Source organism: Anolis carolinensis, chromosome 3 (assembly GCF_035594765.1).
Source record: "Anolis carolinensis isolate JA03-04 chromosome 3, rAnoCar3.1.pri, whole genome shotgun sequence".
Lineage (NCBI taxonomy): Eukaryota > Metazoa > Chordata > Lepidosauria > Squamata > Dactyloidae > Anolis > Anolis carolinensis.
This window is the reverse complement of record NC_085843.1, coordinates 210,468,731-210,490,598: the sequence shown is the minus strand read 5'-3', so window position 1 is coordinate 210,490,598 and position 21,868 is coordinate 210,468,731. Positions and strand designations below refer to the sequence as shown.

At 38.1% G+C, this 21,868-nt stretch overlaps 1 protein-coding gene across 2 annotated transcripts in view; it reads left to right on the top strand.

Moving 5' to 3' along the window:
- Nucleotides 1–10,421: 10,421 nt before the first annotated feature.
- The window catches only part of LOC100552476 (lysosomal acid lipase/cholesteryl ester hydrolase), a 30,260-nt gene continuing 18,813 nt past the window's right edge, over nucleotides 10,422–21,868 (top strand). For both annotated transcript variants that reach the window (XR_001730648.2, XM_003224369.4), the window contains exons 1-2: nucleotides 10,422–10,511; nucleotides 17,374–17,482. Coding sequence is in view for 1 of the 2 variants with exons in the window: in XM_003224369.4 (XP_003224417.2) it covers nucleotides 17,381–17,482 (102 nt within the window). In the remaining variant the exon portion in view is untranslated. The remainder of the gene's footprint in view (nucleotides 10,512–17,373; nucleotides 17,483–21,868) is intronic.

Genomic DNA, 21,868 nt, shown 5'->3' with positions numbered 1-21,868 from the left:
CAGATTTTGCACTGATTTCTCATAAGAAAATGAAATAAAGTAATTTTCAGTTTTCTACAAATGCCCCTGATAAATGGTTTTGGTGGTTCCAGATTATTAGGCTTGAGCCAGAATAAGTCTGAACGAAAATGATTTATAGTTTCCAGTGGGATATTTTGTATAATTCTTGAAAACAGAATGGGGAGGAGGGAGACAAAAAGCCCAGCAAAACAGACCAAGAAGGCCAGATTTATAGAGTCCACTTTTTTGGGGATAAATGTTTTTGTCTAAACTTTTTTAAATCCCCTCAAATCAGTGGATGTGTGAATCTTTCTGAAATTTGGATGGATTGATGTCATGGTTATCTTGTGTATTGTATATAAAATTCAAGTAAATAGCTCTTGTAGTGTTTTAAAAATACTCTGTTTTTAAAAATCCATGTGCAACATTCTGAAATTTGATGGACAAATAGTGAAAAATGTGTGATACAATTATAGCAAGTTTCATCATGACAACTCTAAATATGAAGGAGCAATGAGTGCCTGAAGTTTCCCCACTTACTCAATTACTTAACAAAAAAAGTAACGAAAAATGTGTTACTTCGTTATTGTTTTGAGGTTCATAATTTCAGAAACATCCTAAAAAAGATTCACCCCCCTCCCCAATTTCATAATGAATACATTTTTCATTGATCACACAGCCCTAGAAGATAACCAAAGATGTTTTCAGACAAAGGATGCCGCCTAGTCTTCTTTGGAAATGTTATTCACTATTTGTTTCATTAAAAAAGCACTGATGTCTTCATCTAGTGCAGTGGTTTTCAACCTGATGTTTTTGGCCTTCAACTCCCAGAAATCTGTCCGGGATTTCTGGTAAACTGGCTGGGATTTCTGGGAGTTGTAGGCCAAAAATATGCTGGGGACCCCAGGTTGAGAACCATTGATCTAGTGTGACATAGTGGCTTGGTTGCTGAACTAGGAGATTGGAATTAATCTTCACTCAGCCATGGAAGCCAACTGGATGACTTTGAGCAAGTCACACTCTCTCAGCCCCGGTGGAAGAAGATGGTGAACTTTTTCTGAATAAATCTTGTCAATGAAATTCCTTGTCAAGCTTATCTTACAGTCATCACAATCCAGAAATTGCTTTTCAAAGTCACTTTGGCATCAGCACTGGGGAAAGTGGTATATAAGTAAAGAAAAAAGGAAAAGTTTTGAATCCTAGAGGAAGTTAATTGAAGTAAGTCCCATGGGTAGATACCCAAAGTATATATGGAGAAATAGGGAGCTTCTCTAAACAATGAGAGAGATGATGCAAAGGGGATATTGCGGTCATATGAGTTTTTTAAATCCATGTATTGCCAGAGAAATTAATTTGAATATCAATTCAAAGTCACACATAGTACCGAGCTAATTCCAGCTCTGCAGATTATATGAGTCAGTCATTCAATCTCTGACAAACTGTATTAAACCCTGTCACATATTAAGAAGCCTTTTTCTTTTACTTATCATTTAGAAAGGTATTACTACTATATCCCTTTGCACAATTATTTGGCAGAGATTCATAAGGTCTGAGCATAATAAGCATTAAATGTCACTTTAAAGATGTAGCTAGCGGACATGTCTGTTTTCCTGTTATTGCTTAATCTAAAGTAAGCTTGGATGTTTCTTTGTTTTAACTTCTGCCACAAGGTTTCAATTAGAACAAATTGTGGAGCAATGCAAACTACTTCCATGCTCACTAGTATGGATGAAGACCATGTGGCCATGCGTAATTCTTTTAAATAAAGTATTCTTACATTTCAAAGTTAAACTGCTAGATATATTTTCAAAATTGTTGGAAAGATTTGGAGGAAGCATTCAGCAGAAGAACTAGAGCAATATGAACTCATGGTAGAAACTGCAATATTCAAATGCTCTTCTAAGGTAAGAATAGATGGCTCTTCTAAAGTAAGAGCAGGAGCTGTAAGAATAACTCCCATTTATGGTCCCAGGAGACCCATATCAGTTAAGTATAGGAGATAAACAATTCACACTGACCTGTACTTAGTACAAGAACTCCTAAAAACTGGCTCTCTGAAATTCGAAGCCTTTTGTTACCATCTTTCAATAGGAGTCAGTCAATGTAGGCATAGAAGTCATCCATACAGTCACAAAAATAAAAATAACTGTATTACATAGCCAATAAGCTTTAAAAAGTACAGAGAGTTATATTAGCTATAATAAACATGAAAGACGAATTAACAACTAATTAGTAAAAAATAATAACATTCCTGTTTTTGATGAACATATGATGTAGCGGTATTGCATGTGATTGAAAAATGTTGCTTGGCAACATCACTGCCATTGTTTGAAAAAAAATGTTCTGCTTTTGTTTCAAATTTCAAGTGCCCCCCCCCCCCCCACACACACACACACATTCTCTTTTCAAGCAGATTTGTCCTGAAATGAAAACGGAACTCAGGATTCCAAATCCTGAATCCAAACACCCTCCTCCTCCTAATCTCCCAGAATCTTCACAAAAAACAGATTTTTTTTCTAGTTTTAAAGTGTTACTTCCTGTTTAATTGTGTGGTACATACTTTGAAAATAGTTATTATACTCCAGAATCTTCTTTTTGTGGCTGCCACAAACTATGTTGGATTGGGTTAAGAATCTATTAGATCAGGGGTCCTCAAACTTTTTAAGCAGAGGGCCAGTCCACAATCCTTCAGACTGTTGAGGGGCCGAATTATCATTTGAAAAGAAAAAAAACAAATTCCTATGCATACTGCACATGTCTTATTTGTAGTTTTTTGTGTGTGTGTGTGTCAGGAGCAACCGGAGTTGCTTCTGGAGTGAGAGAATTGGCTGTCTGCAAGGACGTTGCCCAGGGGATGCCCGGATGTTTTGATGTTTTTACCATCCTTGTGGGAGGCTTCTCTCATGTCCCCGCATGGAGCTGGAGCTGATAGAGGGAGCTCATCCACACTCTCCCCAGGTGGGATTCGAACCTGGCAGCTTTCAGGTCAGCAACCCAACCTTCAAGTCACTTAGTCCACTACGCCATCTGGGGGCTCCTTATTTGTAGTGCAACAACAACAATGAAAGAATACAATATTTAAAAATGAAAACAATTTTAACCAACATAAACCTATCAGGATTTCAATGGGAAGTGTGGGCCTGCTTCTGGCCAATGAGATAGTCAAGTTAATTAGGATTGTTGTTGTTGTGTGCCTTCAAGTTATTTCAGACTTTGGGCGAGCCTAAGTCTAAAATTATTTATTTATTAATTTACTACATTTATTTACTACATTTATATCCCGCCCTTCTCACCCTGAAGGGGACTCAGAGCAGCTGTATGCACATACAATACATTATATTATTAGCATAGCACAATATTAGCATTATATATTACTATATTGAACTATACCACTATACTGTAATATTATATAGAATATATATCATATAATTAATCTTATTATATGGTATTATTAGTATTATATTGTATAACATTATATGATTATCAATATTATATGTATATACAATATATTATATTATTTAAAATGATGTAAAATATTATATTATAAAACTGAGGGCGGGGGCCAGGTAAATGACCTTGGAGGGCTGCATTCGGCCCCCGGGCCTTAGTTTGGGGACCCCTGTATTAGATGTTCATTGAAAAATGATAGCAAAGTGTGCTGCAGGATGTCCTGCAAAAACAAAAACAAGCATCATCCTGATATTATGCAAAAGCTGGTCATGTGCCCATGTAATGCCTGTCATCTGGTTCCCAGAGAAGAGCTCACTCAACACATGCCAGACTGTGATGATCAAACAAGCATTGCACCTGACATCGCACATATGCAGAATAGAAGAGAAGTTAATGTAATACATTCTTCATGGTAACTTCCTCCATATGAAGAAAATTGGAAAAAAGAGCTGGAGGACCCACCCCAGCCTCTGACTTCATTTGGGACATTTTATTATACTTATCTCTGATTTAAAGAAACAAGTTGCTGAGAAGGTAAGAGAAAGGAAGAAAGAGAAAGAAAATAAGAGGGGGAAGGTGTATTAGAAAATATAAGGGAAGACCAAAAAAAAAAAAAACAGAAGAAAAGAGAGATGAATAAAGTGTATGATATAAAGGGGGAAGAAAAGGAAGAGTCACAAAGAAAATGCAAACCTGGACTATGTCAGATATATATGCTAGTTTGTAGGGTTGTCCATATGTTCGTAAAAATTCTCCTACCGTAATTATTTCGTATTGTTCCTGTTTTTTGACACGAGTATTGAAACGTTTTCCCTGGGCGCAACTGGCAATGTAATACGATCCATCGTTGGCCCATTCTGTAATTGTGTCTTAAAATTTTCGTTATTTTTTTTCCTCCAATTTTTTTTTAATATTTTTAAATATTATTTATTTATTTATTTATTGTTTCTGCAACCTAACATGAACGGGAGCCTAGCGCAGCCTAACATGGCTCCCGCTTCCTGCCAATCAGAGTCTTCCACGATGGCTAAAAAAGGTGGGGGCTAGCGTCCTCTGCGTCCACGTGTAGAATCGCTATAAAAATCGCCTCCGCACGGAGCCAAGCCATTCTGGGTTGGGATACCGAGGAGAGAGGGTGGTTCGCGCACGCCATGAAGCTGAGAGGGCAAAGTGACTGGGGGTAGAGGGTTGTTGCTGCTTTGCTTAGATATTATGTTGGGGGGAAATTGGCTTGGGGCAGAGTCCTTGCTGTGGATGTTGGGAATTTTTTTTCCCAAAGGAGTCTGCGTCCCTCCCTGCTAGTGCTGAGCTTTGGGTTGGTTCCTTCTCCTGAGGTAGACCTTTTGCCTTTCTATTTTTCCTTTTTTGGAATAAAGCAATCACCCCATAAGCCTTTCTTTCCAAGCCTTAAAAGGAGGGAGCTTGAAAATGATAGTTTTCTAAGCACATCTGCATCCCTGTAAGCGCTGAACTTCCCTCACACTTCGTTTATAATCCCAAGCCCCCGGGCTGAGTGTTATTGCATCAATTACAAAGACACACATTGTTTTCAAACCTAAAGGGTACATTGGAAGAAATAGTTTCCAAAGGACGTGGGGCACCCGCCAAGGCATTGCTTCCCTCACGCTCCATTTCTATTCCCAAGCCTTGGGCTGAGTTTTATTTCTGCAATCACAAAGTCAGACATTGATTTGATTCAATAGAGGGTCCACAGCAATTTATAGTTTCCAAAGGACGTTGCCAATCCTGTCAAGGCATTGCTTGGCGTGTGCTGCATTTCTAATCCAAAGTCCTCAGCCAGAGTTTCATTTTTGCAATCACAAGGTCAGCCAGTGGCACCATTGATCAAAAGGTTCAAAGGCAATTTATAGTTTCCAAAGGACAGTAGCACTCCTGCCAAGGCATTGCTTGGCGTGTGCTGCATTTCTAATCCAAAGTCCTCAGCCAGAGTTTCATTTTTGCAATCACAAGGTCAGCCAGTGGCACCATTGATCAAAAGGTTCAAAGGCAATTTATAGTTTCCAAAGGACAGTGGCACTCCTGCCAAGGCATTGCTTGGCGTGTGCTGCATTTCTAATCCAAAGTCCTCAGCCAGAGTTTCATTTTTGCAATCACAAGGTCAGCCAGTGGCACCATTGATCAAAAGGTTCAAAGGCAATTTATAGTTTCCAAAGGACAGTGGCACTGCTGCCAAGGTATTGCTTGGCGTGTGCTGCATTTCTAATCCAAAGTCCTCAGCCAGAGTTTCATTTTTGCAATCACAAGGTCAGCCAGTGGCACCATTGATCAAAAGGTTCAAAGGCAATTTATAGTTTCCAAAGGACGTTGCCAATCCTGTCAAGGCATTGCTTGGCGTGTGCTGCATTTCTAATCCAAAGTCTACACAAGTAGAAGAGGGACTTTTACAGTGATAAGAACCCAATTGAACAGGAAATAAGACTTTCAAACCAGGAACAGGTTTCTTCAAATATTGAAAAATAGTGTATTATAAAAAGTTATGAAAATTCACCAAAAATCATAGGAGACAGGAAACGTTCTGCAATTTGTTGAGCAAAGAGTGTGGAATGTGTTCTCCCACTGTACCAAATTTGATGAGAATAGCTCAAGAAATGAGGGCGGGAGACTCCCAGAAAAGTCCCCCTCGGTTTCCTGTTTTTTGGCGATTGCGCATGCGCGTCCGCCATTTTAGAAACATTTTAGAAACATTACGAATTTTCGGAAATATCCAAAAATTTTGGGTGAAACATTTAGAAATAATTTCTACATCGAAGAGCCGGCACCCCCTACTTTAGAAACGAGAATTGAAACATTTTTTCCATCGATCGGACAAGCCTACTAGTTTGTACTAAAATTCAGTGTTAATTCCGCTGGGTGTGTCTTTTGTGTACATGAAAGAAGAAACTGTGCATTGTTTTTGGAAACTCAAGCCCCCATGAACTAGAGGTATAGGGAGGCCAAAAAAATGGAAGTGCCTTTTAAAAGGCAAGTATCTGCTATGAGGAAAAGCCTGCTGATTCAAATTCTTACATCTGAAAATTTCTAATGATTTACAAAACCTTCAAACCTAATATTTTGAAAAGTCAACCACTCTACTTCTTAGGTTGCCAAATCAAATGAATTTAAATATATTGACTATGGAATGAACAACAAAGCAATATACAAGATGACAAGGACAAAGAGGCTGTAATTATGAACCAATGAGTGATTTTGTCTGCTGGTTAAAAAACACGTTACATATAACTATCCAATGGCTCTGCTTTGAAATGCCTTCTTGCTCTTTCTGTTCTATTGTTGTAGACAGCTTACTGAAATATTGTTGTGTCATCGTGGCATTTTTTTCCTTTCTCCATTAGTGCTAACAATACGTAGAGCTATCTTGTTGCTAATCTGACCCATATGCAAAATGCTACTCAGTTTATCAAGATGCCCCTTTCATGTTAATCAGATTCATCTTCTGGATTATGGGAATTTAATAATGCTGGGATCATGTGGTAAAAAAACAGAGCAATAAACAGAAGTATTTCTTTCTCTCAGAGTAGAAATGTAACTTGTTTCTTCACAAAAAACTGTCCTGTACACATTCCCTATTTGAGAATCGGAGCATTGATAATTTCATAAGAGGTTCTTCTGCTCTTTATCTGAGAACCTAGATGTTATCTTAATTTGGTGTGTAGGATGAGCCTTCCCATATCACTCACAAGGTAAGCAGCATTCCTAGTCTGCTATTGTCACAATTTTGTAATAGATAGAGTGGATATCATGTCTAGCTTGAAAGAAAAATATCTTTGTGGTACACAATAAACATGTTTCTTTACTAATTTAGTCATATTATGTCCTCCAATATTTGTGGGTGCTTACATAGGTGAGTGACTACAGGCGCTTGTGTATTCATAGAAAGTTGAAGAATGCAGAATCATATCAGGGAACAGCTTACCAAACTGAAGAATGATGAAGCTTCCAGGGCAACATTTCAAACTAATGATACATAATACAGAGATCCAGTTATTTAGAGTAATTGATATCATGGAACCAGGTGGCTCTAAAAATGTTCCCAATTGACTTATGCTGTTGTAGCCTAGTCTGCACCTGAGCTGTCAGGTGAGCCTGAGGTTGGGCCTGTTCAACTTATGATTGTTCCTGCACCTGACTTGTCAAAAGACTCTGGGTTTGGGCCTGACATTCCTATGCAGTCAGAGTTGGATGAAGCTGCTGTTCCAGGCCAGCCAGAGTTTGGCTCAGAGGACTCTGGGAACAGGCACACAATGGTTTCAAGCAGTCAGCTTGAACTGCATTCCTTGAAAGAGTCAAGGTCGAACCTTCCTCTGCCAGATGGGTATTCTAGTTGTTACAAGGCTAATGAGTTTGACAGAAAGAAAGCGATATGTCAGCAGAGACAAGAAAGGGAGGTTTCCAGAGGCAGGAAAAGGTTATTACTGAGAAAGTTTCCTATGGAAAGAGATCTTGAGTTTAGCCTTAAGAAGAGCTGCTTTTGTGAGAGATTTTCAGAGGTGGTAACTTTGCTCATCGAGAGAGAGATCTCTGTTTCATGCTTCATAGAATCCAGTTTCATGTTCCTGTGGACTTCCATGTCAAGTTATGTAGCCTTGTGCCTTGAATTTTGTTTCAGTCTTTGTCCTGCTCTTGGGGATTTTTGGATTATCCAGTCATTGTTCTTGTAAGTTTGCAGTTTGGAATTTTTTTGCTCCAGTTAAGATCCTGACTTTTATTCCAGTATTGATCCTGTTCATTGGACTAATTTTGGTGCCTTGATTCCTGTGTTCCAGTTTGATCCTGTGCCTTGGACTAATTTTGATACCTTGTTTGGATTAATTTTGATATCCTGTTTGGACTTCGTTCTTTAAGGACCCTTGCTGTAAGATTCTGAAGTATTTTGCACGTTGTGGACTTAAATCTTATTTCATTGACTTTGAACTCTGATTTGCTACTGCTTGCATATAATCTTCAATAAACAGCTTGCTTTGTTTATAATCTGGGGCTCCAATGTGGTTTTGAGGGGCCTTGGCAGCCTAGGGGTGCAACATTTGCAATCCATTCTCCCTATTTTTAATCAGGTATTTTGCATTAGGGGTGTAAACAATATTCCCAGATTTTTGTATGTTTGACGAGAAAGACCCATTGTCAATCTAAACTGATGGTTGCTAAGTTTTTAATCTCTTGCATAAATTATTTTGCTTGGCTGTAAAGGGAAAAGAACTTGAGGTTAGCAACCAAATTTTCAAGTGTCATGATTAGTAGAGCAAAAAGGTTCAACACATCTTTCCACAAAAGTACAGGAACTCTCTCAAAATGTTATTCTTGCAACCCTACAATCTGAGTCATGGCCTCATCACACGGGGTTCTTTTAACATCCAAGGAACTTCCCCAGTAGTCCAGCAACTGATGGGCCATCACACAACATATTTGGACTTCCAGCAGAGGCCCCATCCACAACTGGAGTAGAAATGCCATATGATGCTTCCTTTGCAACACAGGAGGCCTGTGGAGCCAGCACAAATCCGTGTGGCTTCAGTGATGCTTCTAAGTGTGATGGGGAAGTAGTGTTGCAAATGAGCGATGCACAGGGTGACAGATTCATCTCGCTGCCTCTCAGCGGGATGCTTCACCTGGCTGATAAGGTCCTAGAAGTTGCAAAGATTCCCTGATGCAAAAACATATGGCTAGTATTTGGTGGATGGGGCCTCTCTAACATAACAAGCAGTAGTAGCACCTGCAGACTACAATATCTGGAGTCCCCCGAAGTTAGCCAACGTCAACATCACTCCTTCCACTGCTGTTGAACACCAATTTGAAACTGCATGAAACTCCCTGAACTGCCTCATGAGTGGAAGGGTGCTCCAACTGGCACTGGGCAGCCTCCCTAGTGGTCTCCCCAGTCCTGTGTCATGAATAGCCCCCTAGCCATGACACCCCACCTACCATGGAGATGGGAGGATAGAAGGACTCCTTCTCTCCCCCTCCCAATCACCATGTGGACACTCTGGTTGACATTGCAATAGGTTTTGCTATCTATGGGGAAAACAAGTTCATCCTTAACTGGGGGTAGATTCTGATTTGTTTAACTCAGAACATTTCAACCAGTTATGAATTGAGACTGATTCTTCTGTGATTTATGTGTTGGTCAAAATTAGTTAGACTTGAGATTAGCTATTTCCTTACTATTTTTCTTACTTCTATTTCTGAATATAACTTATGATAGTGTAGGAAGAAGGAAAACTAGGCAAATGTATCTGGCTCCATATGCCCTATCCTAACTACAAGCACCATATGTTCTATATGCTCTTTGTGCCTCTGCCTTGGTTTCTCCCATCCAACCACACCATCTTTCTCCACTCAGATGATTTTTTTTCCCTCCTGCATCCAAAGAGTGGCTAAATAGTCTGTTCAGTCCCTTGGGTTCACTTGCAGAGAAAAAAATCTCTTGGGATCCCCCTCACATCTTTTGGTAGTGCCCGTAGATTCCCTTGTGGGATGCCCCAAAGAACAAAGGGGGGTTGCTGTTTTTGCCCTAGCCACTGGGCATTACACAGTGCTACTGAAAAAGCTACTTCCCTTAATCAATTTGTTGCCTGAATAGGGTAGTTCACATTGTTGAACAATGGGTATCCAGAAGTCCACCATTAAACAGTGACCCAAAATGTTTCTTCAAAAACTCCTATTCGTGGATTCTATAGATATTACAGTTACAAGTGAAGTATTCAGTGAGAGAACAGTGAATAACAGTTCTGACTGAACTATTATTTCACCATTAGTAACATCTTCCTTGCCATTTTTACAAATACTAAATTTGTCACTGATCCCTGTCGTGTTTGTAACACACTGAAAATTATCTAGTGGGCGTGTTATGATATTGTATTATCAGGGAAGCTTCCCTGTCCTAGTTCTCTTCTTAATTATCATGGTGTATGTTTATTAAAAGATCCTTATACACGTGGATATAATTATATGTTGCAAGGCTCTCTTCATTTTATTACCTTGCTGCTCATTCTAAGTCTTATACTTCATCTGTTCAAGATTCAAGCTATACAGGATCACAGCACCAAGTAAGTCAAAACCTTTCTTCAAACAATCTCAGTACCATTGTGGAGATTATGCTTGTGTATGAAATATAATGTTAAGAGTTGGTATGTCAACCTATTCTTGTAAAAAACATGTTAAAGACAGTGGGAAGTGAAGATGAAGACATACTTCTATTTTGTATAATTCTATTCTCTAATGTTACATTTTAGAGTAAATATTGGACAACAGAAGATTTGCATTGGCCACTGATAAAGACTTCTAGTCCAAAGAAATCTGATATTTATTTGAATGAAAAATGGGATGAAACCTTCAGCCATCTTTATACAATTTTGCCATTAATCTGGCAAATTTATCTCCCTGTATCATGAATTTTATTTTGATTTCTTTCTTTTTTTGAAGGAAAGTATAACAAAATAACAGGTAATCTGAAAAACCTTGGGGAAATTTTGAGATTAAAAATACTATATGTGGATAAAGGAAAAAGGAAAACAGGAGATTTCTCCCTCCTACTTGGGATAAAATATCATTGAGCTGAATGTGACTCACTTCTAAGAAAATATGGATCAAACTGAGTTTTCAACCAAATTCATAGGTTCTTATATTATGCCTTTATTTCACCAAAGTTTAACTTTATATTATATAGACTGATTCTGGTTTTTAATTTCATGAAATGAAAAAAAAATCCAGTGCTAATGTTTTAACAAAATGATCATTAACATTCTCTTGATATTTTTCTTCTGATTAAAAATATTAAGCATGGCATATCAGACGCTGAAAATTTAACATAAATGCATTTTTAAACTAAACGGTATCTTAACAGTACAAGATTTATTATTTCTCTACATGAAAATTATATTGTAAGTAACTTTAATTTTCTTTGGTGACAAATCTAAAATACTAATTTGCAATTTTTCCACTTTTCATTCAATGGTAAAAAGTTTGTATGTAATCCAATTTACACTAAGAGGCCTATGAAGTTACTTTTAAAATTTAAGTACAGTTCTGAATTCCAAAAATAGTTACTGCTACAGTTTAAAAATTAAATGGCATTATTTACTTCCTCATTATACAGAATATTTTTACAAGTAGCTTTTTAGTCAAAGTACTGCAAAAATACTTGGTTGAAGGATGTTTGTTGTGAAATCCCTGATTTTTCCAACCGGACAGTCTGTTTATGGACAACAAAAGAAATACATTATTTCTTCACACATCATACAATATTTAGTTCAGAGATAAATATCATGTAACTATGGGGCTGCATATGGCCACTCAATCTTGTTTTGAGACCCCTGCCCGCCCCATTTTTAACGTTTTCAAGTAACAGTTTACTCCCTAATTGAAAATAAAAGGTATTTCCTATGATTAAAAAGTCATTTACCCAAACAGCAATGGCTAAAATTATCTTCTATGCACCATTTTAATTTTAAGTAAAGCATTACATCCCTTTGAGGTCCCGGAACACCCCCAGTCTCCAATGTTTTTTCCTGGCCCTCTGGAAGTTGCTTGACCTCAACCTAACCTTAATGCAGTGGTTTTCAACCTGTGGGTCCCCAAGTTTTGGCCTCCAACTCCCAGAAGTCCTGGCCAGTTTACCAGCTGTTAGGGTTTCTGGGAGCTGAAGGCCAAAACATCTGGGGACCCACAGGCTGAGAACCACTGCATTAATGGCATCTAAATTGAGATCTGACATTTAGCTTGGCATTTTCCTATCTATACAGGATGTTTAGGGCTAACTAATTACACTTTTGCAAGTACATAACTTAATTTTCATTCATTAGTATGAATATGCAGCTCTCTACCTTCCTAGGGGGATGACTCAGTGGTGAGCAAGGATCTTTCTGGATATTCCTCTGAATTGTAGTTTCTATAATGATGACGGAGAGGAATTGTTTCCCTTCTTTACAGATTGCGTGGTAGAGAAAACAAGTGATATGCATTTTAGTGTTTATGTGACACAGGTCCTTCTACTACTAAATCAGACCCAAAGTATTTTTTATATTTCCACAAAAAGTTCAATTACTACCAACTTTTAAGTAATTTTATTGTTTAACTTGCTTTCATCTTAAAGGGCTTAATTTGCCTCTTTGGGTGTCAGTTATATTTGTGACCATATATAATTGCACTGGAGGAAGGAGGTTTTTTATTGCATTTTCTTCATTTTTGCAGGGGTCCTGTGCCCCATAAACTATGGGCCTCATCAGAAAGACCAGGTGAAACATCCCACTTCACCATGAAAAGAGGGGGGCAGTGGGATGAATCTATCACCCCACATGCAGTTCCCTCTTGGAAATGCTTTCGCCATCACATGGGGGAAGCATTACTCTCCCATTGAGGCCTTGTGCTGGCTCCATTGAAGCCAGAACAACACAGGCAGCCTCTTGTGTTCTGAGGAAAGTATCTAACAACACTTGCACCCTAGTTGGAGGCAGGGCTCAGCTGGAAGTCACACAAGGTCATGTGATGGCCGATGTGGAACTTTGTCCTAGGATGCTAAATTTCCCCATCTAATAAGGTCATTTGTGAAAGTGGATAACTTTCTGTCTTAGGAATAACAATTTCTGGTTGTATTATTCAGAAATAAGTATCAGTCCCAGTTGCATAGAGTTTGCAATGAAGATTAAAAAAAATACCAAGTCCAACAAATAGATAAAAATATTTTCAAGATAATACTTTTTCCTGCCATTACTCCCTCTGGCCCTGAGGAAGGGAGAAGAGATATCAGGATCTGAGATCTGAAAACACTAAAAGCACTGAATACATGCTCAAAATGTAGAATCCATCTCTTCCTTCACCATTCCCCCTGCATGGTCACACATTGCATTAATGTGCATTCTTCAGGTTATTCCCAGTTCTTACTAATATTGATTTTTATATTATGGACCAGTCAACCAAGCATCTTGAGTAAAATGCTCTGCATGTGATTCACTCTGAATAACAATTCACAGTGATGATGATGATGATGATGATGATAATAATAATAATAATAATAATAATAATAATAATAATAATAATAATAATAATTTTATTTTTATACCCCGCCCCATCTCCCCGGAGGGACTCGGAGAGGCTTACATGGGGCCATACCTGACAACAATACAACAGCAGCAGTAAAACAATAAAACAAATATCGAGAATAAAACAAATGTCACATCAATAAAACATCAACATCAGTAAACAGTCATAAAAGTCTGGGATAAAGTCCCAGATTTCTATTCTAGATAATAGATTGAATACTGAGTATTGTTTTCTCTATTAAAAACAATGGGGTGTGGGATACTAGTCTAGGCTTGGGTAGAAAAATAAACTGGAGACTGGATTCATATAGAAGTAATTCTGCTACTACTTCTTGTTTCACTCAAAGTTCAAAGTACTGTACCTTTAAAGCACAAAGAAGGTTGGCAGCAGCAGAGATGGACTGAAGAAATTATAATGATGCTCACAACTATCTGATCTTGCTTATATTTATATGATTTAGTAGTGTCCCTATGTGAATGCGTGCAAAATGCATACATCTAACAGTTTCCAAAATTTAAGTATTTATGCCTAATGGATATGTTTCTAGTTAAAACTTTCCTCCAACCACATTATTCTAACAACAGGAAATAGAGCCAATGGCAGTGGATATCTGTGGAGATCTCATGCAGGGGAGATTACTTTTTAATCCCACCGCTGCCACCAATTGTAAAGAACTCAGGCAGGGGGGAATCTTTTTAATCCCACCTCTTATACCGATTGTGGAGATGTGGAGATGGAGGTTGTTTTATTAATTAATTATATATATTTTATATCCGCTGCCACCAGTTATTAAAGATGTCTTGTTTAAATGCTGCCACCTGAGGTAAAAATGTTTATAATGCGGCCACCAGATGTTAAGGGGATTATCAACTCTTGCCACCACTATAGGAATATGTAGCCACTAGCTACCTAGAGAGGAGACTTTTAAAAGTTTATGTTTCTTCTTTCTTCTTCTTGTTTATTCTTGATGTGCGTATATATGACAGAGACTGAGATGTTTGAAGGAATAAAAATCACATTTATTTAGGCACAAGCTTGATGGTTACAATAACTTTTCTTCTTGTTTGAGGTACGTTACTGAACAGTTGCAAAGTTATATTGAGGTGTTTCAAACTTTAAAATTCCACTTCAATCAAGAATATCTGTTCCTAGTCAGGAGACAGACTACCTTAAAATAAGTCACCAAACTTATTTTAAAATTGACTCAAAAATCCAACCTTTGAGCCACCCTGATTCTCTCACTGAGAATCAGTCTTAACTGCAATTCCTCCAATTACAGACTACCTTAAAATAAGTCACCAAACTTATTTTATCCCTGATCCCCTAACTTAGGATCAGCCTTCCCTGAGCTTCAACAGAGCCCACACTGAGTTTCCCTCCAAATTCTGCTCTCTCTTCAGCTAACCCAGTTGGCTCCGCCCCTTTCTCCATGGCAACCAACTCATGGTGCAGAGTAACTGAAATATTAACCCTTTTTAAAACACAGTTAAAAATGGCATCTGTAAATAAAAAATCACACTTCGTTACAATATCCAATGGTTCTTTCATCACGTGAATAATACAAGGTGGATTCATTTCCATCAAATATCATTAAGATAGGATAGCATGCAATTAAAGGTCTCCTACATATTTCTTCATAATTCAATATAGTAAAACATTTAATGTAAAATAGTGTGTCAAATATTTATATCAAACTTTTATTTATACATTATTCCATTCCAACCATCTTGGAAATAGTCAATTGAAACTATCTCATCCATGCAGTTCTACTTCTTTTATGAATATGTATTCTTGATGGAAATTTTTCCTCAGGCGCCATTTACACTGCCATATAATCCAGATTATCAAAACAGATAATCCACATTATTTGCTTTGAACTGGATTGTATGAGTCTATGCTGCCATATAATCCAGTCCAAAGCAGATAATCTGGATTTTATATGGCAGTGTAGAAGGGGTTTCAGAGAACAATGCTACAGATCAAAAGATCAGATCAATCAGTGATTATTTGCAAGCAACATCTTATTTGTAGAAGGTGACACGTCCTATATATAATGATCTTAGACACTTAGAAAAGTCCTAATATGGTTATATTTTAAAAGATAAGTCTCCTTTTTAATTTTTATTTATTGATTAACAACCCAATATACAATCAAACTTTCAATAAAGAAAGCAGAAGGAATTAAAAGAGAAAAAAGGGAGGAAAAAGTTATATAACTAAAACACAGTAGGGCTTTGACGCCCCTGGCTAGATTGTAATGAAGAGAAAATTAGATTATTCTGCCACTACAGATCTATCTAAATAAGCCTACTAACATTATTAATAGCCACAACCACAGATGTTGTTGAATTGCTTACTCCTCAAATATCCATAAATTGCTTTCCAATCTTTTTTTAAAAAACTTTTAGAGGGTTATTTTTCAACACCAATGTTAGTTTGGCAAGTAACATCTTGTTTATAAAAGGAGGGGATATGTCCCCATAATTATTTCACACCTTTAGAAAAGTCCTAATATGACCCTCTTTTAGTAGATCAGTCTCTTGAAACAATACACAACACTTTTAAATGAGAGCTATATAGAACTATGTAGTGCTTATTTCTTCCCACATACATCTTTTTATATGTTACACAAGCTTGTTTGTGAAATCATCTGATCTATAAGATGAAACCACATGCCCATGTGTTACAAGATCTATAAGCATCTACTATGCATAAAGTGCAGTGCTCACGTGTAATTAGAGATCGATTTGTTTATGCAAGAATGACAAATACCCTTTTCTTTGAGATTAGCAAAGAAAATGACATTGTATGAAAAGAAATTTGTGAAGTATTTTGCACTTTTTAATTGGTTTACTTTATTTATTATCATTAAGTACCATAAAGCTGAAATTATATATATTATTTCAGTTTTGGGATAAGTAGCAATGATCAGTGTAGAAGATGGGTAAGTATGAAGTGATCCTGCCTAAGCACCCTAAAGGCACCAGTTCCCAAAAGCTAAGCAGGGTCAGCCCTAGCTAACATTTGGATGGGTGATTGACAAGGAATCCTAGGTGCCATAGACTAGGTGGTATGTCCCAAAAGTAATGAGAGTTATGATGGCTTTTTTTGTACTGAACGTGCATGCTATTACAGTTTATCCACTTCAGTGTAGGCTCCTTTTGCTTGAAATACATAGCAATTCCAGTGTAGCTGCCACTCTCCATAGCAGTGGAGGAAGTCTTCACTAGTCCTGTTGTTCAAAGCCCTTGTTGCAGCTGCCAGGATGTTCTCAACTATCATAAAATGATGTCCTTCAGGGTGGGTTTTGAGCTTGGTAAACAAAATGGAGCCAACTCGGGGCTGTATGATGGGTGGGAAAGCATTCAGAACAGCCTTCACACAAGCCACATTTCTCTCAGTTCTTGAACTGAAGGAAGCTGCTCCAGACCCTCTACATTTTTGCCTGTGACACAAAAAGCTGCTACACGCTTTGCAAACATACCGATGGCTACAAAGGCACAGACTCAACTAGGGAAGATCAAACTGTATGTCTGGGTTTCTACTCAACTTTCATCAAACCTCACGCTTCTTTCCTGGTCTTTCTGCGCTGCACACAAAATAAGTCATTCTCATTACTTTTGAGACAAACCAAATGTGAATTTAGTACAGAATAGATCACTAAATATACTCATTTCTTGTACATTAAAGAAGATTTTTTTGTCAGTCTTGTATTTTGGGTCAGATCTTCTCATCACCAAAGAAAATGTTTTTAACCATTTTTCAAACATTTTAAAATATCATTTCCATCTCTACTGCCCACCTCCCTGCTCCAAATCCTTTTCCCAATTCCAAAATAAATTTTGAAACTGCTTGCATTTTTTTACACAGGTCCAGGATGTGGCTTTTCATTGCCATAGCATGCTTACTCCATCAGGCTACATATTCAGAAGGACTCAAGGACAAAAGACATTTGAATCCTCAAGAATTTATGTCTCCTGTAAGTTACTTAGATTCATTTAGGAAAATGTGTGTGTGTGTGAAAGAGAGGTCCTCCTCACTCCCTATCTGTAACACAAACTTCATGTTTTCCATGGTTATTCCACACAGGATACTATTTGAAAGTATTTACCTCGGAGATTATGAGATGAGCAATTTCCTAAAAAGGGTGTGGTTGAACGGAAGCATTAAAGTAGCTGACCCTGTTTTACCGGAAACTTGAGACTTAGCATACATATATTTTGTCTGCATTAATAATAATACATTTTTGTTTATATTCCGCTGGACCTCCCTGAGGGGACTCAGAGCAGATTACAGTAAATACATATATAGGCAAACATTCAACGCCTTTTATACAGTGAACAATGACATACAATACACAAACAAAAGGCAAAGGTTTTCCTTTCCATCTCCGGCATCTGGAGGTGATGACCAATTCTGGCCATGGAGAGGTGCTCTTGTTCCATTTTCCATGTTGAGCAGCCTGTTGTCCATAGACCCTCCTAGTCGTTTTTTGCTGGCATGGCTGCAAGACGCCAATTACCTTCCTGCCGAGGTGATACTGATTGATCTACTCACATTGCACGTTTTCAAACTGTTAGGTAGGCAGAAGCTAGGGCTGACAGTGGGAGCTCACCCTGTCCCATGGCTTCAAACTGCCGCCCTTCTGGTCAGTAAGTTTTTTTTTCTGCAGCTAGTGGTTTAACCTGCTGAGCTACCATATTGGAGAAGATCTTTTTCTTTATAGGGGTATTCAGCTTAGGAGGCTTTCATCACAGCATATTTTAGTTCTTTTTTGATATGATGTAACCTGGAAAAATGAGCACAGCAGAACATGCTAATTACCACATTTCGTGGATTCTAAAATGTACCTCCACACATATAAACATCTATAAAAATGGGGTGCATCTTAGGACCTCGCCACACATGCCACCGGAATTGCCATGGATTTTGGTGATTCTGCTGGTGCCCATCCAGGAGTGGGAGCGTCCACTTCCCAGCTTCCCCCCGTTGATCCAAGGCAACACTGAATTAATTCCACTATAATGAAATAACTAGGCCTCCACACTTGCAAAGCATGCCACTTTATTTCACAAAGGAATAGTGAAAGTGGAGTAGAGTGATAACAGCCAAACTGCAAATGTGGGGAAAAAATAAATAAACCTGTGCTTCTAAGATGCACCTACAATTCTAACAACCTCATCAGACAAGGATGACATTGGTGGCATGAGCTGATTCACCTTGTCCTTTACAACAGAGCCCTGTCGGAAGTTGCAGTGTGTTATGGGATGCGAGCTAGCGGGCTTCATTGTAATGGAGAAGTTGAATTGGCACACACCACCAATTTCCCCCTCATCTGATGAGGTCATTAGAATTGTAGGTGTACCTTAGAAGTGCAGGTTTATTGAATTGTTTCCCTCATTTTGCGGTTTGGCTGTTATCACTCTCCTCTGCTCTTGCTATTCAAATAAAGTGGCATGCTTTTCTAACTCAGTGACAACTATGCAGTTTTAGTTCTGGCCCAGCTTACTTGTCCGAACGTACCTTCTGTTATGATCTGCCTCACAGTTTAAGATCATCGGGGGAGGCCCTACTCTCGATCCCACCACCTTCACAAATGTGATTGGTGGGGATGAGAGACAGGGCCTTCTCAGTGGTGCCCCCCCATCTTTGGAACTCTCTTCCTGATGAAATCAGGTTGTCTCCCTCCCTCCTGTCATTTTGTAAAAAAAAACCTTAAAACATGATATGGGACCAGGCATTTGAGCAGCAGACTCAGCTGATTGACTGATAATGAACAGACCTGGATTATGACTTGAACTGCATTTTTTAAACTGATGTTTAAACAGATGTTTAAAATTAATGTTTTAATTTGTTTTAATTGTAATTCTTTTACATATTATGTTTCTTGGCATCTAATGGTTGCCGATTGTGAGGCCGCCCTGAGTCCGCCCCCCCCCCCCCCCCCCCGCTCCCCAGTTGAGAAGGATGGGATATAAATGTCTGAAATAGATAAAAAATAGTTGGAAAACACTGAGTGTTTTTCATTCAATATTTCATTCATTTTGATTCCTTATTGCACGACAAAACGTTCTCAAAAAGACTGCACTATGAAACTGTATTGACATGAAAAGTTATTGTGTATGCAAAAGATATTCAAAGAGATATTTTAGATTTTTAATTATCTTTTTTTGTTGTTGATGATGGTGGTACTAAAATTAGTGTGCATCTTAGAATTGATGAAACATGGTAACGATGTATGGAAATAGCAAAACGCTCCTTGTTGTCTTGAAAACTTATTTGATTTTATGTCCATGCAACCACTGTCATTCACACCTTTTTCCACTGTAAATTGTGCACATCCCAGACTCTCAAGCACCACTTAATGGGTTGATGCTGAAGAACAGTGATAGTTTTGTATTGAAATTTAAAGGACTATATCTTACTGTAGTAATTTGAAAAAAACCAGAAGCCAGCATTTCCAATACCTGGATTTTGTATTCTGTCAACAGCACAATCCCTACTTTCAAAGCTGTGACATCATGCAGAAGTGGAGATTTAAATTTTTCCATTTGCACAAGTTGAAATAGAGTAGGACGTGGGGGAGGAAAGATCCTAACAAACCAGACATATAGGGCACAAAGACAGTGGGTAATAGAACAGGATGATCCCTTAGTGTTCTACTTTAGCAAAGATGCAATCCCATATCATGCTAAACCATGTCATTTTAGCAATGGCTAATCCAGTGCTAGGCAGGACTGTGAGGAAATTTTGCCAGCGGCTGAGGTATGTGGTTCAGATAGGCTATTGTGACACAGTAAGACAATCTGTCAAGGATTCATCAATCCCCACACAAGCTCCTTAATCATCACCTTCATTGCAAAGGTGAACCACTAATATTTTTATGTAATGTTGTATATAATTTGCATAACATTGTCTCTAGTATCAATCTGCATGCAGAGTCAATTTTATAAAAAATGTAGACCTGTTGTCGGGGATCCCCTGGTGGCGCAGCAAGTTAAACCATTGAGCTGCTGAACTTGCTGACTGAAAGGTTGGCAGTTCGAATACGAGGAGCAGAGTGAGCTCCCACTATTAGCCCCAGCTTCTGCCAACCTAGCAGTTCGAAAGCATGCAAATGTGAGTAGGAAGGTAACAGCGCTCCATGCAATCATGCTGGCCACATGATCTTGGTGACTTCTACGGACAACGCTGGCTCTTGGGCTTAGAAATAGAGATGAGCACCAACCCCCAGAATCGGACACGACTAGACTTAATGTCAGGGAAAACCTTTATCTTTTACCTTAGACCTGTTGTCACAAAGATGCAACAAATCTATCCAGTGCTGCTTCTTTTTAGCAGGTCATGCAATAAAAGCCGTATCTACACTGTCACATAATGCATTTTCTGAATGCAGTTCAAACTGCATTATATGGCAATGCAGATTGGGCCAAATAAGTAGTTATCATAGTTTTAACCTTTGTGCATTTACAAAAGTGCAGTAAGCATCCCATCAATTGCACAATCATTTCCAATACAAAACAAAATGTGATTGTTTCTTTTTTCTTTTCTTTTTTAAACCTCATTTGATGCAGAAAAATGAACTGAGACACAATTTACTGTTCTAATTTTTGATAGACAATTCTGTGGATAAGGATAAGGAGCAAGAGAACACTTTGAGTCATTCAAGCTATGTTACCCTATTACTACTGTCCACTCTGAGGCATTCTTGACTCTCTATTGCTAAGTATTTCAACAGAATATGTACAAGTCCACAAAGTTATTCTTTTCTTCATAATAGTCTCTGAATAATAACTTGATAAGGACATTGGCAATATTTTTTTTTCCTTTGGGCGATATTTCGGCTTGATAAAGCCTTGCTCATTCACATCCTTTATAAAACATTAACTTTGTTACAACATGTTTAAGATATGAACTGATCTTCTCCATCCAAGGCCACATTTACACTGCCATATAATCCAGTTTTAGAATGCAAAATAACTTGATTGAAATATATTATATGGCCATGTAAATTTATATAATTCAATTCAATGTACAACTTTGCTGGACTGGCCACGTTATCCAAATGCATGATCAACATCTCCCAAAGCCTTTACTTTACTCTCAACTCAAGCATGGAAAACATAATGTTGGTGGAAGACAAAAGAGATTTAAAGTTGATTTTAAAGCTACTCTTAAAAACTGTGGCATCAACACCAAGAATTGGGAAAGGTTGGCCCTTGAGCATTCAAACTGGAGGTCAGCAATCACCAACAGTGCTGTGGATTTCAAAAAGACATGAATGGAGAATAAAATGGAGCAAAGTGCCAAGAGGAAGGCATGTCAAGCCAACCCTTATCTGGACCGTCTTCCATCTGGAAATCAA